This window comes from Schistocerca americana, chromosome 11 (assembly GCF_021461395.2).
Source record: "Schistocerca americana isolate TAMUIC-IGC-003095 chromosome 11, iqSchAmer2.1, whole genome shotgun sequence".
Lineage (NCBI taxonomy): Eukaryota > Metazoa > Arthropoda > Insecta > Orthoptera > Acrididae > Schistocerca > Schistocerca americana.
Window position 1 is genome coordinate 168,967,863 of NC_060129.1, and position 14,198 is coordinate 168,982,060.

At 38.2% G+C, this 14,198-nt stretch overlaps 1 protein-coding gene across 2 annotated transcripts in view; it reads right to left on the reverse strand.

Annotated features, from left to right (window-relative positions):
• Positions 1-836: 836 nt before the first annotated feature.
• Positions 837-14,198, reverse strand: part of LOC124554164 (THAP domain-containing protein 8-like) — a 75,502-nt gene continuing 62,140 nt past the window's right edge. For both annotated transcript variants that reach the window (XM_047128237.1, XM_047128236.1), the window contains one exon: positions 837-2,145. In XM_047128237.1, the coding sequence (XP_046984193.1) occupies positions 2,050-2,145 (96 nt within the window). In that variant the 3' untranslated portion in view covers positions 837-2,049. The remainder of the gene's footprint in view (positions 2,146-14,198) is intronic.

A 14,198-nucleotide genomic window follows, 5' to 3' on the forward strand; every position in this document is an offset into this window, starting at 1 on the left:
TTGTTGGCAGGGCCATTCAGGTAATAGTACAGTTTAGCAAATGAGAATTGCTCATTCTTATTATCCATGTCATAAATATTTGGACCTTTTTTACCATCTGTGTCACAATTTCCGAGATGGTCGTCAGGGTGGGACCTAATAGCTTGGCTTAAGATGTTGCAAGTGAAACGAAATATCAACTAACTTCATTTATGAAGCATAGTAAATTATGAACAAGCAATGTAACTAGTTTCCCATACTTGTGATCTATCACGTTCACTCCCTTCATTCGCAACAGAAACCGATACTAACATCAGCACACAACGGAAGAGCCACACGACATAATTCCAATATTCACCAATCCACACACGTGGCCGATTTTAATCATTCATACACACATTATAGATCCCTTCGTAGACAGTAATAATTGCGGGTGTGGCACAAGTCAAGGTAGAGGTATTCATTAAAAAGAGAGAGAGAGAGAGAGAAAGAGAGAGAGAGAGAGAGAGAGAGAGAGAGAGAGAGAGAGAGAGAGAGAGAGAGACTATTAGAAACTTAATATCTACACTGTTTTTACTGCAGAACTACTTTGATGCTATTTCTGCTTACTCCAGCTAAATGTAACCTAATAAATTAGCATGAAAGCTCCTTTTTGTTTCCTACTGGTAGCTTAATATATAAATGACTGCACCAGTAGTATTTTTCCAGGAAAACATTTACCAACCCCTGGCACAGTTATCAAAGGCTTTATACATGCATTATTAAGTTACGAAATGTGAGATTTTTTTTTGCTGCAAAAAGATTACCTTTCCTTACATACATACCAATCTTCCCTCCCTTCAATATAACAGGGTTCATATTTTTTTACATAGAACAACTAGAGTGTTACTGTTTTAAAATTTGTAATTTATTATTGCTAAAATAATTGTAGCTAATGAACTGGCCTAACTGATTTCAGTGAGCATGCAAAGGAACAATCTTGGGAAAACATGGAAATTGTGAGTGAAGATTTCTGTTCGATGACATTTTATTTTTTTGAATCATTTTAATCAACTTTTCGCAATCTATCATCTTCTAAAAAGACTTTTTACAACTGGTTCATAAAATTTCATCAGGGTTGTGCTATTGTCAACAATGTATTTTGTTAAGCTCATGTAAATTAACTGTTCAAAAATACATTAGTAAGGTACGCAACACGGTTCAGAGCACTGGCATGGGACTGTAAGACACAGCTGTCTTTAGGTGTATCCAAGACTGCAGCGCATATGATTTCGCAGGGTCAGTCAGCAGTGAAAAACATTTATTCCTGGTAGATTATTCACAATTTCAATGAAGATCGAATAATTCGCATCGAGGGTATCGGACAGAAAACGAAAAATGTTGTGTCGTTCTTCATGTCGATGCTAGATAAATTTATGCGGAACTGCATTGAAATAATTAGTTGCTGGCCAGATTCACTTGATTTTTTACCTCTAGAAGCTGTAGAGTCCTTTAGGGTAGCAACAAAATATTGGCAAAAAGTGTTTCCTGAATTGGTTTGAACAAGTGTAGAAGTCTATAAATTATGAAGACAAATATTTTGAGAAATAAAAGAAAGTAGCAAAATGTGTTTCTTGCATTGTTTTTTTAAAAACTTGGAGAGGCAGGCCTAATAAATAAATACACAGTCATCTTGCCAGACACTGTTCACTGAGGTATTACGGCATCTGTAAATGTTAAACAGAAAAGTGGGAAAGTTTCCGCGAGCAAAGAACAAAAAATAAAAAAGACACATAAGAGGAGTAATGATAATCATATATACCTGTAAATGCATCAACTGCTTAAGGAAAAGAAGTTTTGCACTGCATCTACCGATTAAGGTAATCTCTCTCCAGTTTCACATTGCATTCTCCTGAATGTCTTTAGAGATTGTACACATAATCACATTTGACATACAACTTTCTGGGTTGTCCCCCCTCCCCCTTACTTCATAGAAACCTGTGAATTTCCAGACTCTTGCAGCCTGCTGTTATTGTCATATTCGTGCCAGAAATATCAAGTGAGCTGGTGGTGAAGCTTGGGGAAAAACGTTCACCAGAAACAGAGGGAGTCCCTATGTGTGGCCCCGTCACCAGTAACTTCCTCTGCCTCGAGTGGTTCGCTCTTCACTTCTATGTATTCTGGTTCCTGCAACACAACAAAAACCGCACTTCAAAGTCACACTACAGCCTTTAATTTTCTGTCATATGCAGCAACAGCAGTGCACTGAGCAGCCACTAAGTCATACTACTGATTTTAATAACTAATGAATATGAAGAGTATTTTTGTAGACTATTGTTTTACAGAATGGAGCACATGCAGTACAATCAACTGCAGCAATTAAAAACAGAAAACATTACATTTCCTAAGCACCCTGCGTGGAATGAAATGTTATATTACAGGGCTGTTTAGTAAAGATTAATGCTTCTTTTTAGGGGCAAGAAATGGTTAGTAAAATGGCGCAGAAGAATACTTTCCCCACAAAGATGTATGTCTGCAGCACAACGTGTAGTTTTGTTTGCTATACTTTAAATCAAACCAATAAGGAAAATAAATATGAAAAGCAGTAACTACAATACCAAATAAGCCACTGCAACTGTCACTGAAGAGAAAACTGCTATGCACACATGATAGCAATATATCAAAAGTGATAAAAGTATTTCCCAACAGAGACAAAACCATTTCCACAATTTTAGCAGTCTGAGTGATTCAAGCCTAAACCACAAGAAGTAAATTTTACAGGAGAGCAAAATAAAAATTTGGAAAATATCTATAAATTAATATATTTTAACAATTTAAAAAATGCTTCCATTACTGTACCATCTGTTGAAAAATCAATAAACCACTTCAGCAGTAGATGCAAACAGCTATTCTCAGTCTATACATACTGAAATCTAATTCTTAGAGAGAATTAGGCTTAGCCTTGAATCATTCTGATCTCTTCAATTGTTGTTATATCAAAGCCGCAAACCTCAAACACGAACATTTTTTGAATATGAAACAACTAGATTAAATAAAATTACTTGTGTTGGAAAGATTGAGTGAAGTATAGTAATGTGCAGATCACTAGACTCCCTGCAAAATTATTAGGTAGCAAGGAAACTGCCTATCATAAAAAGGCTAGGAAGAAACTGCCATAAAAATCAAGTGAAGAAAGACAAGTTTGTTTTACAAAAATATTAAATACAAGTACAGATACTTGAAATATGATTGTGGGTCATTTGGGCACCTAATTTACTAGATGAGTATTCTGTAATGTAAGCTATGTATTATAACAAAGTTAGAATCACACTTCTAAATTTAACAGAAAGAACCTCATAGCATACAAAATAATGGGGCAAAAAGTTGTATTTTTAGTGACAGGCATCCTAATGACTCAATACACCAACTATTTTCTAAATTAGATACACATACAATTAAAAACAAATATAATTCTTATGGCAAACATTACTAATATGTGACAAGCTTTGTAAAATGTAAAGTTTCATGGTTGGAAATGTCAAAGTTAATAAAATATTCCAGGTTATTATGCAGTGGTTGAATAGATATCACATTAAAACTCAACGTTTCGTCCCCATCTGGGGAGGACATTTTCATGGGGGATAGTAACTTCACTGAATGTCGAAGTCACACCATGGCTCACTACTGACTGCAGCAAAATTTTGATTCTGCACAATGGCACGACATCAGATGTTTTGCATATGTGAGCACAATTGGCCATTGTCAATGCCCATCAACCATTGTTACTAACACCTCACGGTGGAAAACTGGTACACGTCACCTTCGGCACCAGAATCCAGATGTCATCAATTTTCACACCCTCCTCCGTCCTATTGATATTCCTGGGGTGTTTTACAATCTCTATGTGCTCCCTGTATAACCTTCCGTGGTATCTTCTTGTGGCTGCCAGAACTTGAGTCCTATCAAAATGAATGTGGTGGTCTTCTGGATGATCTGTCAGTCTCCCCTCATGCTCTTCTAGTCAACTTTTGACCATTCCTTTTGTACTGCCCACGTACACCTTCTCACAACTACATGGAATCCTATAAATTCCCACTTTTTCCAGCAGTTGGTAAGCATCCTTGGCTGATTTTAGTTGATCTTGTATCTTCATCTGTAGATTACCGTGATGTTCTGCTTTTTCAAGAGTTTTCCTTATGCGGTCAGAAATGCCCTTAATGAAAGGCAGGAAAACATTAGATTTCACCACTGCTTGAGCATAGCTATGATTTCTCTTCTGACCTCAGAGAACAACCAACCATTCTTGAGCAGTGCATCGGTGAGATGTTTTAATTCCACATCGAGCAACTCTGGCTCACAGATTTTCCTTGCTCTATACACAAACATTTTTAGGATGCCTCACTTTTGTTGTGGGTGGTAGTTCGAATCCCTGTGTAAGTAATGGTCTGTGTATGTCAGTTTTTGGTAAACCGTGTGGCCCAAGCTACCATCTTCTTTCTTCTTTCTTCTTCAAACAGATGGAAGAGGCTTTACTACGAGAGCAGATTCAACAGACCCGCTGGGACCTGGCAAGCACAGACTGAAAGTTATTGTCTCTCGATATTACTATCAACACTAAATTGTGTAGTGGTGACTGGGATAGAATTGACAACTATTGCACAATACTATTACGAAAGTTATTTTTACAATGTCTAATAGACAAAAGAAATTTGATAATTTGCAACCCAATCAGGTGATCCACCATTTAGATGCTTCCCTGCCTGGTTATCAATTTATGCAGACATTCGTTATCAGATGATAAGAGATCTGTGTCTGCCAAGGGTGGAAATTTTGCCATTAGCCCACAAGTGGTGCCTGCATGAGAAATAATAGCCAGTGCAAAAGCATGCATTTGTAGTGTGGACACAGTTACAGCCTAAGAAATCTGTACAGATGCAGTAAGAGTATTGTCTTGTGCAAACTCACCTAAAAGTAATTTAATTGTGGGTGAAAGGAATACCATAAAATGCCCGAATAAGGACAGTCGTGTTATTATTGCCCCCACTGACAAGGAAAATGCAGGGGCTGTTTTGAATCTGATCAATTATAGAAGTAAGATTAACAACTAATTAGATCTGCAAACATATAGAAAACTGAGTAAAGACACCACGACAAAGTTCTTAGAACTGTTACATGGTTGATAAAGAAGTCCTCTATTGAACAGAGCATTCAGGAAAGTATGTTCAATTCAGCTGTGCTAACACCAACACTTATGGATTGCCAAAGGTGTACAAACATGATCCTCTAAGGCCTATAGTGAGTCCTATTGCTTCATCCACCTACTCAATTGCAAAGTTCGACAACATTATTATGACCATATGTGGGCTGACTGGATACATATCAAGAATTCTGCATGTTTTGTCAAAAAATTAAATGGCATAGTAGACCAACTGGAGTACCATACTAGTTAGTTTTGATATGGTATTGGTATTCACTATGTTTCTGCTCAATGAAGTGTTGCAACTGATGCATCAGATTCTTCCTCCCAATACTGCAGAACTGTTTAAATATTGCCTCACAACCACGTATTTCGAATGGAATGATGGTTTCTACGAAGAAATGGATGGTGTTGCTTGGGGTAGTTCCTTAAGCCCAATTGTAACAAACTTCACGGAAACATTAGAGGAGCAGGCACTGGGAACTGCAAACAAGAAACTGAAGTATTATCCACGTACCGAAACCAGATATTCAGTTTTGTGGTGACATGGCAGGGAGGAACTGGGTCATTTTCACATACATCTTAACGGGATAAATCTGAAGATTCATTTTACCATGGAGGAGGAGGCAGTGGAAGATTGAATTTTTTTGACGTGCTAGTTTTCAAGAATGAAGATGATAGCTTGGGCCACACAGTTTACCGAAAATGCACGCACACAGACCTTTACCTACACCAGGATTCGAACCGCCACCCACAGCAAAAGCAAGGCATCATAAAAATGTTGGCAGATAGAGCAAGGAAAATCTCCGAACTAGAGCTGTTTGACGCAGAATTAAAACATCACATCAGTGTATTGTTCAAGAATTGTTATTCGTTCGCGCTAAGACCACCGCGTGGAAATTGTAGCGATGCTCAAGTGCTGGTGAAATCTAATGTTTTCCTGCCTTTCATTAAGGACATTACTAACCGCAAGAGTAAAAATCTTGAAAAAGTGGAACATTACAGTAACCTAAAAACTCACCAGAAAGATACAAAATCACATAAAATCGGCCCAGGATGCTCGCCAACTACTGGAAAAAGCAAGAATTTATAGGGGACCCACTACAAAAAGAACGGTCAAAGAACGACTAGAAGAGCACAAGGGCAATTGCAGAAGAGGGCAGACAGACAGATCAGTTGTGAACATGTTTTGGAACCAGGTGACCACCACATTCATTTTGATAGGGCTTAAGTACTGGCAGTCCCAAGTGGATACCATGAAAGGCTATACAGAGAGGCCATACAGTTTGTAAAACACTCCAGGAATTTCGACTGGAAGGAGGAAGGCACGAAATTGAATGATACGTGGGTTCCAGTACCGAAGAAGATGTGTACAGTCTTCCAACTCCCCCACGGGTCGATAGTAACAGAAAACGATGACAGTCGACAATAGCCAATTGCGCTCGGGTATTCAAAACGTGTGACATCACACCATTCCTCGTAAATGTAATTTTCTTGCAGTTAGTAGTGACTCGAGGTGCAGATCCGCCACCTAGCAGCTATGATCTCCCTTGAAAATGCGCTGTGCAGATGGGGACAAAATGTTGGGTTTTAATGTGAAATCAATTTGATCATGTCATAATAGCCCAGAACATCTTAATTGTAAGCTTTGTCACTGCTGAGTGCCCTGCTGCTGCTCCACCTATCAGACGGTAACAGATGACACTGCTGACAGGGTGATTTATTTTGTAAGTCAGGCCACAAAGGAACTGTTTTGTACTTCTGCTGATAAGTTTGTAAGTAACTGTTTCAATAAATGAGCATTGTAAATAAAACTGTTGACTTAAAACATTTCTAAACACACATCTACACAAATAAGTGCTCCAAACAGATAAAAAATACAGTAAATATGAGGTGCAGAACTTTGCTTCTGCCATTTCTTCCCCAACATTTGAGGCTTTAATGATACAAATTGGTTACACATGTATCGTTCAAAGTATTTTCCATTGCTGGTCACTACTTTCTCCCATCTTTTGGGCAGTGTACGAATCCTGCGTCAAAAACATTGTTCATCTTTTGAAGCGATCCACGAATCGATCCAATTTGTGACTTCTCCGTGAGATCAGAAGTGTTGGTCAGCCAGGCCACGTGCCATTGATCTAACTAGGTGATAGTCGGAGGGAGCAATGTCTGGAGAATACAGCGGGTGGGGTAACGTTTCCAAGTACCTTTTGACCTCTTCTGCAATGTGGGGACGAGCAGTGTCGTGCTGCAAAATCAGTTAATCATGTTATCGAGCCTCTCGCTGTATTGCGGCCATTTGTCTTTTAATGCTCTGCTCAAACGCTTAATTGCGTTCGATAACGAGCACCTGTGATTGTTCCACTCAGTTTTAACACCTCATAGTACAGAACACCGAGCTGGTCTCACCAAATGCAGAGCACGATCTTGGAGCCGAGAATATTCGGTTTGGCTGTCGACGTGGAAGTGTGGCGGCCATATCCCCATTATTTTTTGCATTTAGGGTTATCGTAATGAAACCATTCTTCATCCCCAGTCACAATGCAAAGCAGAAATCCCTTCCGTTTTTGCCTCTGAAGCAACTGTTCACAAATACACAAATGCCGTTCAACGTGTCTCGGTTTCAGCTTCCTTCTTTCTGAGCCGTGCCTATAGCCTTGAGACATTTTGAAATGGCTTGCTGTGTCACCCCCACTAATCGTGCCAATTCTTCTGGAGTTTGAAGCAAGTCTTCACTTGGCAATGTCTCCAATTCTGCATCTTCGAAAACATTGTCTCTTCCACCACTATGCCGGTCTACGACGTTAAAATCACCGTTCTCGAAGAGTTGAAACCACTCACGACACGATCTTTCACTAACAGTGTCCTTAGCGTACGTACGTGAGAGCATTCGATGAGACGCAGCCACTGTTTTCTTCATACTGAAACAAAACAGTAACACCGCCCGCAAATGACGAGGATTAGGCTCGTAAACTAACATTTTCAATCGAGAACAACTTTATGATGCAGACACAAATCGATTAATGTTTGAATGAGGTTATGTTGACCAAAGTCCGAGCTAACTGCCTGACGTCTGCGATCTGTTTCTTTCGACCGCTACTTACCATTGTCGCCACCTATTGGCAAACGGCGGAAGCAAAGTTGTACACCTTGTAGTAATGGTATATCCGGACATTCAAGTCATTTTTAATTTCTTTGTCTTTTTTAATTACATAAAGAGTGATATGTGTCACAGTACTGTATTGAAATCATATTTCTGTGCCATAGAAAAGCTTACACGGGAGGAGGGATGGACACACTCGGAATTGACAGCAAAGCCATATGGGGATTGTTCTGCGCACATCTGATAGTTAACAAACATATTCATTAGAACTACTTGTAAATTGATGTACATCTAATGTAACTAAATGTCTTATTCCAAAGTAATAAAAAATTAATTGTAAGATATCTGCAACTGGATAAAAGCAATACACTATAAGTACTGGAAACACTGTTTATGATCGTTGTTCAGAGACCGGCTATACGTAGTGGAAAGGTAACATCTGTAAGAAACAGGTTTGTGTAATCTGTAATAAAAAACTGTTTAGCAGATGTGCATTGCACTTCTGGGTGAAGATCATGATAAATAATTTAGAAACAGTGAGAACTTGAAGGGTGGTGTCAGTGTAGGGTGTTACTTTAAATGTAGTTTTATGCAATCCCAGTTTTCTAGTCACGCAGATGTAATTTATTGCTAAAAATTCTAACAGTCAAACTCCAAATCACTACTGTGAATTTATTAAATGCTTTCATTTATTTCTAGAATGCATAATTCTGTGGCTTGCTTCCGAAAGGGCCAACGTCAATAATTGTCAAAACTGGCTTTATTGGTATACGCCATATACCGGGTGATCAAAAAGTCAGTATAAATTTGAAAACTTAATAAACCACGGAATAATGTAGATAGAGAGGTAAAAATTGACTCACATGCTTGGAATGATATGTGGTTTTATTAGAACAAGAAGTATTGCTAGACACATGAAAGATATCTTTCGCGCGCCACCACTTTCGTCATGCTTGGCCTCCCATGTCCCCAGACCTCAGTCCGTGCGATTATTGGCTGAAGTCGCAAGTGTATCGTGATCGACTGACATCTCTAGGGATGCTGAAAGACAACATCCGACGCCAATGCCTCACCATAACTCCGGACATGCTTTACAGTGCTGTTCACGACATTATTCCTCGACTACAGCTATTTTCTGTAAAGAACATCATCTTTGCTTTGTCTTACTTTGTTATGCTAATTATTGCTATTCTGATCAGATGAAGCGCCATCTGTCAGACATTTTTTGAACGTTTGTATTTTTTTGGTTCTAATAAAACCCCATGTCATTCTAAGCATGTGTGTCAATTTGTACCTCTCTATCTACATTATTCCGTGATTTATTCAGTTTTCAAATTTATACTGACTTTTTGATCACCCGGTAGTTTCACGTGCTCTTCATAATATTAAAACAGCCAATGTCTAAGCCACATAGGATGAGAGATACTGGCCTTTTAAGATGTAAGCCCCAAAGTGTTTTATCAAGTTTCCAATCAGCATAAAAGGGCCAATCTTGATATTGGCCCTCCCTCTTATTTTACTTTTGTTGTAAGAAGGGCCAATGTCAACAATTGGCCTTTTTTGCTGACAGATGGTTTCAACAACTGAAACAGTACTGCGACATTGGACTTAAATCCGAAAGAAATACACAATAATAAGAGTTGTTCCTTTAACAATTTCCCTAACCATTCAGCACATTGTTAGTGAGGAGCCTAGACAGTCTTGGTGGGCACAAACATCATGTTCCACAGAGGCGATAAGGAACAGCTTGAGGAACAAACTGCACCTGAAATACCACCACTGAAGTCATCACTTTGCCTTGAAGGTAAGTGTACTAAAATAAACTGGTATCAGGAGCATTTATTCCTAATTTTTCCAACCCAAGACCATAAATTGACTGGTATCTCTACTTAATGCCAATCTAAAATGTTATCAACCACCTATTAAATTTCTTTCATTTTTATTTTCTTTATGATCATTCCAGTATCAGTACAGAAGGAAATCCATGTTCTTCATTATTGGCAGGCGTGATTTCAAGTTCTGGTGAATATGTTCCAAGTGGTGGTGAAAGTAGGGATGAAAGCAATGATGGAGGGAATATAGCTGTACGAAAGACTGTTAAAAGATCTTCAAGGATTGAAGAAATTGATCCAATTCAACAGCAGCCTGGCAATAAAACAGCAAAGTTCAGTTGAAGGGGGAGGAAGAAATGTGATCCACAGGATTCAACCAGAAAAAGAAAGTGAACAAAAAATTATGGGAGAAAAATCGGAGGAAAGAATTGCAAACTGCAGGAAAGGAATATGTGATGTCAAAAGGAAACGTTATACCGGCTGACGTTCTGAAAGCACTGTGCAAGTGCAGGAAAAATTGCGGAGGAAAAGTAAGTGACAATGAGAGAGCGAAAATGTTGACAGAATATTTAAAATTGTACCCAGAAGCTCAAAATCCGTTCATAGCTAATCATGTGCCTCAGGAAAAGAAACATATGGAGCGTTTAAGGAACAAACCTGAAGGAACTGCAAGCAGGCAAAAATATTCTAAGAAGTACTTTTTTTACAGTCCTCCTTTGCAGACTAAAATAGAAGTATGTCACAATATATTCCTTAGTACATTTTCTTTAATGCAAAAGAAGGTAAGAATAATTATGGAGAAAAGCCAGGACTCTGAAGGAGGAGTGTGTTCTGAAAACAGACATGGTAAACATTCTAATCAACCGAAAGTTCCATCTGATGGCATTGATTTAATAAAGGAACACACTGAACTGTTTCCTTCCTACGAAAAGCCATTATTTTTAATCTCATTCTTCTAAAAAATATTTATCTCCAGACTTGAGTATTTCAGAAATGTACTGGCTCTATCAAGAATTTTGCGAAACGAAGTTATGAAGCAAAGAGGAGAAAATTGTTATCGAAGAGTTTTTGTGAACTGTTTCAATCTTAGCTTCCACAAACTGAAGCCTGACACTGGTGCAAAATGTGACAAATACGTCATGTTACTCAAAAACTGTATTGATGATGCTGAAGGTTGTAAGGTTGAAGTGGAACGACAGCAACATTTTCATTTAGCCCAGGCTGCTTACGATCAGAAAGACCGTGATAAAAAGAGAGCTGAGCAGAATTCCAATGTAGTAACCCTGGCCTTTGGTATGCAGAAACGTATACCCACTCCTTTTGTACACAGTGGTCTGGCATTTTACGAAAGACAACTTTGGACTTTCAACTTGACCAACTATGTACAGAGACATAAAGAATGTTCTCCAGTATCTTACATTTGGAATGAAACAGTGGCAGGAAAATGTGGCCAAGAAACAGTTTTTTGTCTACATCATTATTTGAGGAAACTGGCGGATGAAATTATCAAGGTACACCCGTACAGCGATTTGTGTACCGGACAAAACAGAAATATTTTTATTGCCATCATGTTTCTGAAAGTAGTGGAAGAATTCACGATTCAGAGAAAATGTTTGGAAATCAACCACAAGTTTCTTGAAGTAGGAAATACTCACCTGGAAGCTGACGCAATTTATGCAGTCATTGAGAAGACAAAGAAAACAACTGTTGAAGTAGAACTGCCAAGAGACTGGGCCAAATTAATATGCATGGTTCCCCAAAAGCCACCCATAACTGTAATACAGCTGGAACAAAAGGACTTCTATAACTTTAAAGACTTGATGAGAAGTCATTATCTGCACAAGAAAATTAACAGAGAAGGGAATCCTACTGTTTGGAACAAGATAAAATGGAAGTATCACTCAGGTATGCCAGGAATTGTCTCCTACAAACACGGTTACTCCTCGGAAGAACCATTCAAGATGACAGATCTGAACAGAAGGAAACTTGACGCTTGTCTATGCCAAAACTTGCACCTATTTCTGATGCTATCATACCCATTTCAGAAAAAAAATTTAAGGACTGCAGGGACCTCCTTCCATACATCAATGTAAGCAGTCGTCCATTCTACATACAGATCATCAATCACGTGAGAGCCAATAGACAGTCAGATGAAAGAGATAAACAGATACCTTACGAAGAGGAGGATGAGGATGGTGGTGATGACGGAAACGAGTGATATATTTTTTATTTCCCGTTCTTCAGTATTAACCATAGTGTGTGTAAATTATTCATCTGATATTAAGAAATTTGAATAAATAGTTTACCACCCGATTACGAGATCAAACAGTGTTTTTATGATTTACGGTGATAAAATGTGATTTTTGGGACATGTAACAGTTGCTATCAGTTATTAAATTCTTGAGGAATGAATAAAGTGATTTAATTAATGAGTACAAGGAAATATTTATCTTAAAATTACCTGTTTCTTGTTATTCAGTGTACCTGACGCTGATGTCAAAAGGGCCAAAGTCACATAATTTAAGGGAGTTCATGATGTTAGAAAGGGCCAATGTCCTCTGATGTCCTTTAATTCTGAAGTTGAAAATTCTAGAAATTTATCATTAAGTTTGAGTTAAGTTGATTTACTTTAAAGATAGTAATAAATAGCCCCAAATACATTGTTAATAGTTGTCAGAAAATGACAGAAAATATTCGCAAGCTTATAACTTAAAACTAAGATTCTTGACATTGGCCCTTTTAGAACAAAGCCACAGAATTACTCACCAAGGAGTTAAACCCAAATTTCTTGCAAACGATATAAAGTATGTAGTATTTCACGTTTTGATAGGGCAGTTTAATCTGTTCAAATAGTAAAATATATCAGAGGATTCAAAACTTTTTTTCCATGGTAAGGAAATGTGTTTACATTTCACTTCAAACAAGTTTAAAAGATAAAAAACTTTTAATCATTTATAATTCTCATGAAATATATTAAAAAACTAACTAAACAAAGAATTAAACTTGAAAACTTGTAATACTTGTCTTTTACATGTGTGAAGATTGTGTGTTGTAAACGCAAGTGTTACTGGTGGTTCTGTAACTGCGGGCTCATTCCACTTTTAAAAAAACATTATTCAGACAGTCACAAATAAAAAAGCATTTAACATTAATTTGAGGAAGTTATATTCAAAATTACTCACTAAAATAAATATAGTAGTCAATACTACATTGTCAAAAATTAAACAACAGATTTCTATCGCTGGCTCAACTCGGAAGAATGGTAGGTCGTACCCTGTTTGCACTGCTCGAGGTAGAGGGTGGATGTGGGGACTGAACATCTGGCCTCACCTAATTACCCTATGAGTCAGCAGGTGGTAACTCCTTTAGCAGGACACTTGCAGACACACGGGGAGCAGCAGAGGGGGTCTTTTCCAGTTATCAGCAGCACCCACGTTTTGGCACATTTATGGCAGTAGTGATCACTGTTCGAAAAAAATTCAACGAGCACTCGGCTCTTCTGCCGGAGGGACTCATCTGGGATGTGCAAGTATGCCACGCTGCTGCCACTGGAACGTCGGCACACGCCACTCGAAAACGCGATGGCGGCGTCTTACGTGTGGCGACCGCAATGTATGAATGCACAGCACAACAGAATATTTCTTGAAAGTGGTCAATAAAACTTCTGTTACTACTACAGTACAAATTAACACTCTTAACATTGGGTTCATTGTGTATTTCAGCATGTGTCTCATTTATTTATTTATTTCCCTTATTGCCTTTTTAATGTGACAACATCCTGTTTGTTTTTCCACTCATGTTGGAGGCTGTGTGAAGGTAAGACTGCTGAAGATGTAAGATCTAGTAGACAAGCTTTTAAATTTGTACAGTGTCATCTTGATAGGTCCAATAGCAGCTGCAGCAACATGGTAGTTAATGCTTTGGACTCGCACCCTGTGTGTCAGCATACATCAGTGATGAAACTGAACCATTGTTCTCTTGTGGTAGATGGATTATGATGCACTCTCAGCAAATTCAGCCACAAGACTGCCACGAAAGCAGTGAAGAAAAAAGAAAATCAGAACAATAAGGATGTATTGGATTATATGTAGCATTTGATTAAAAAAAA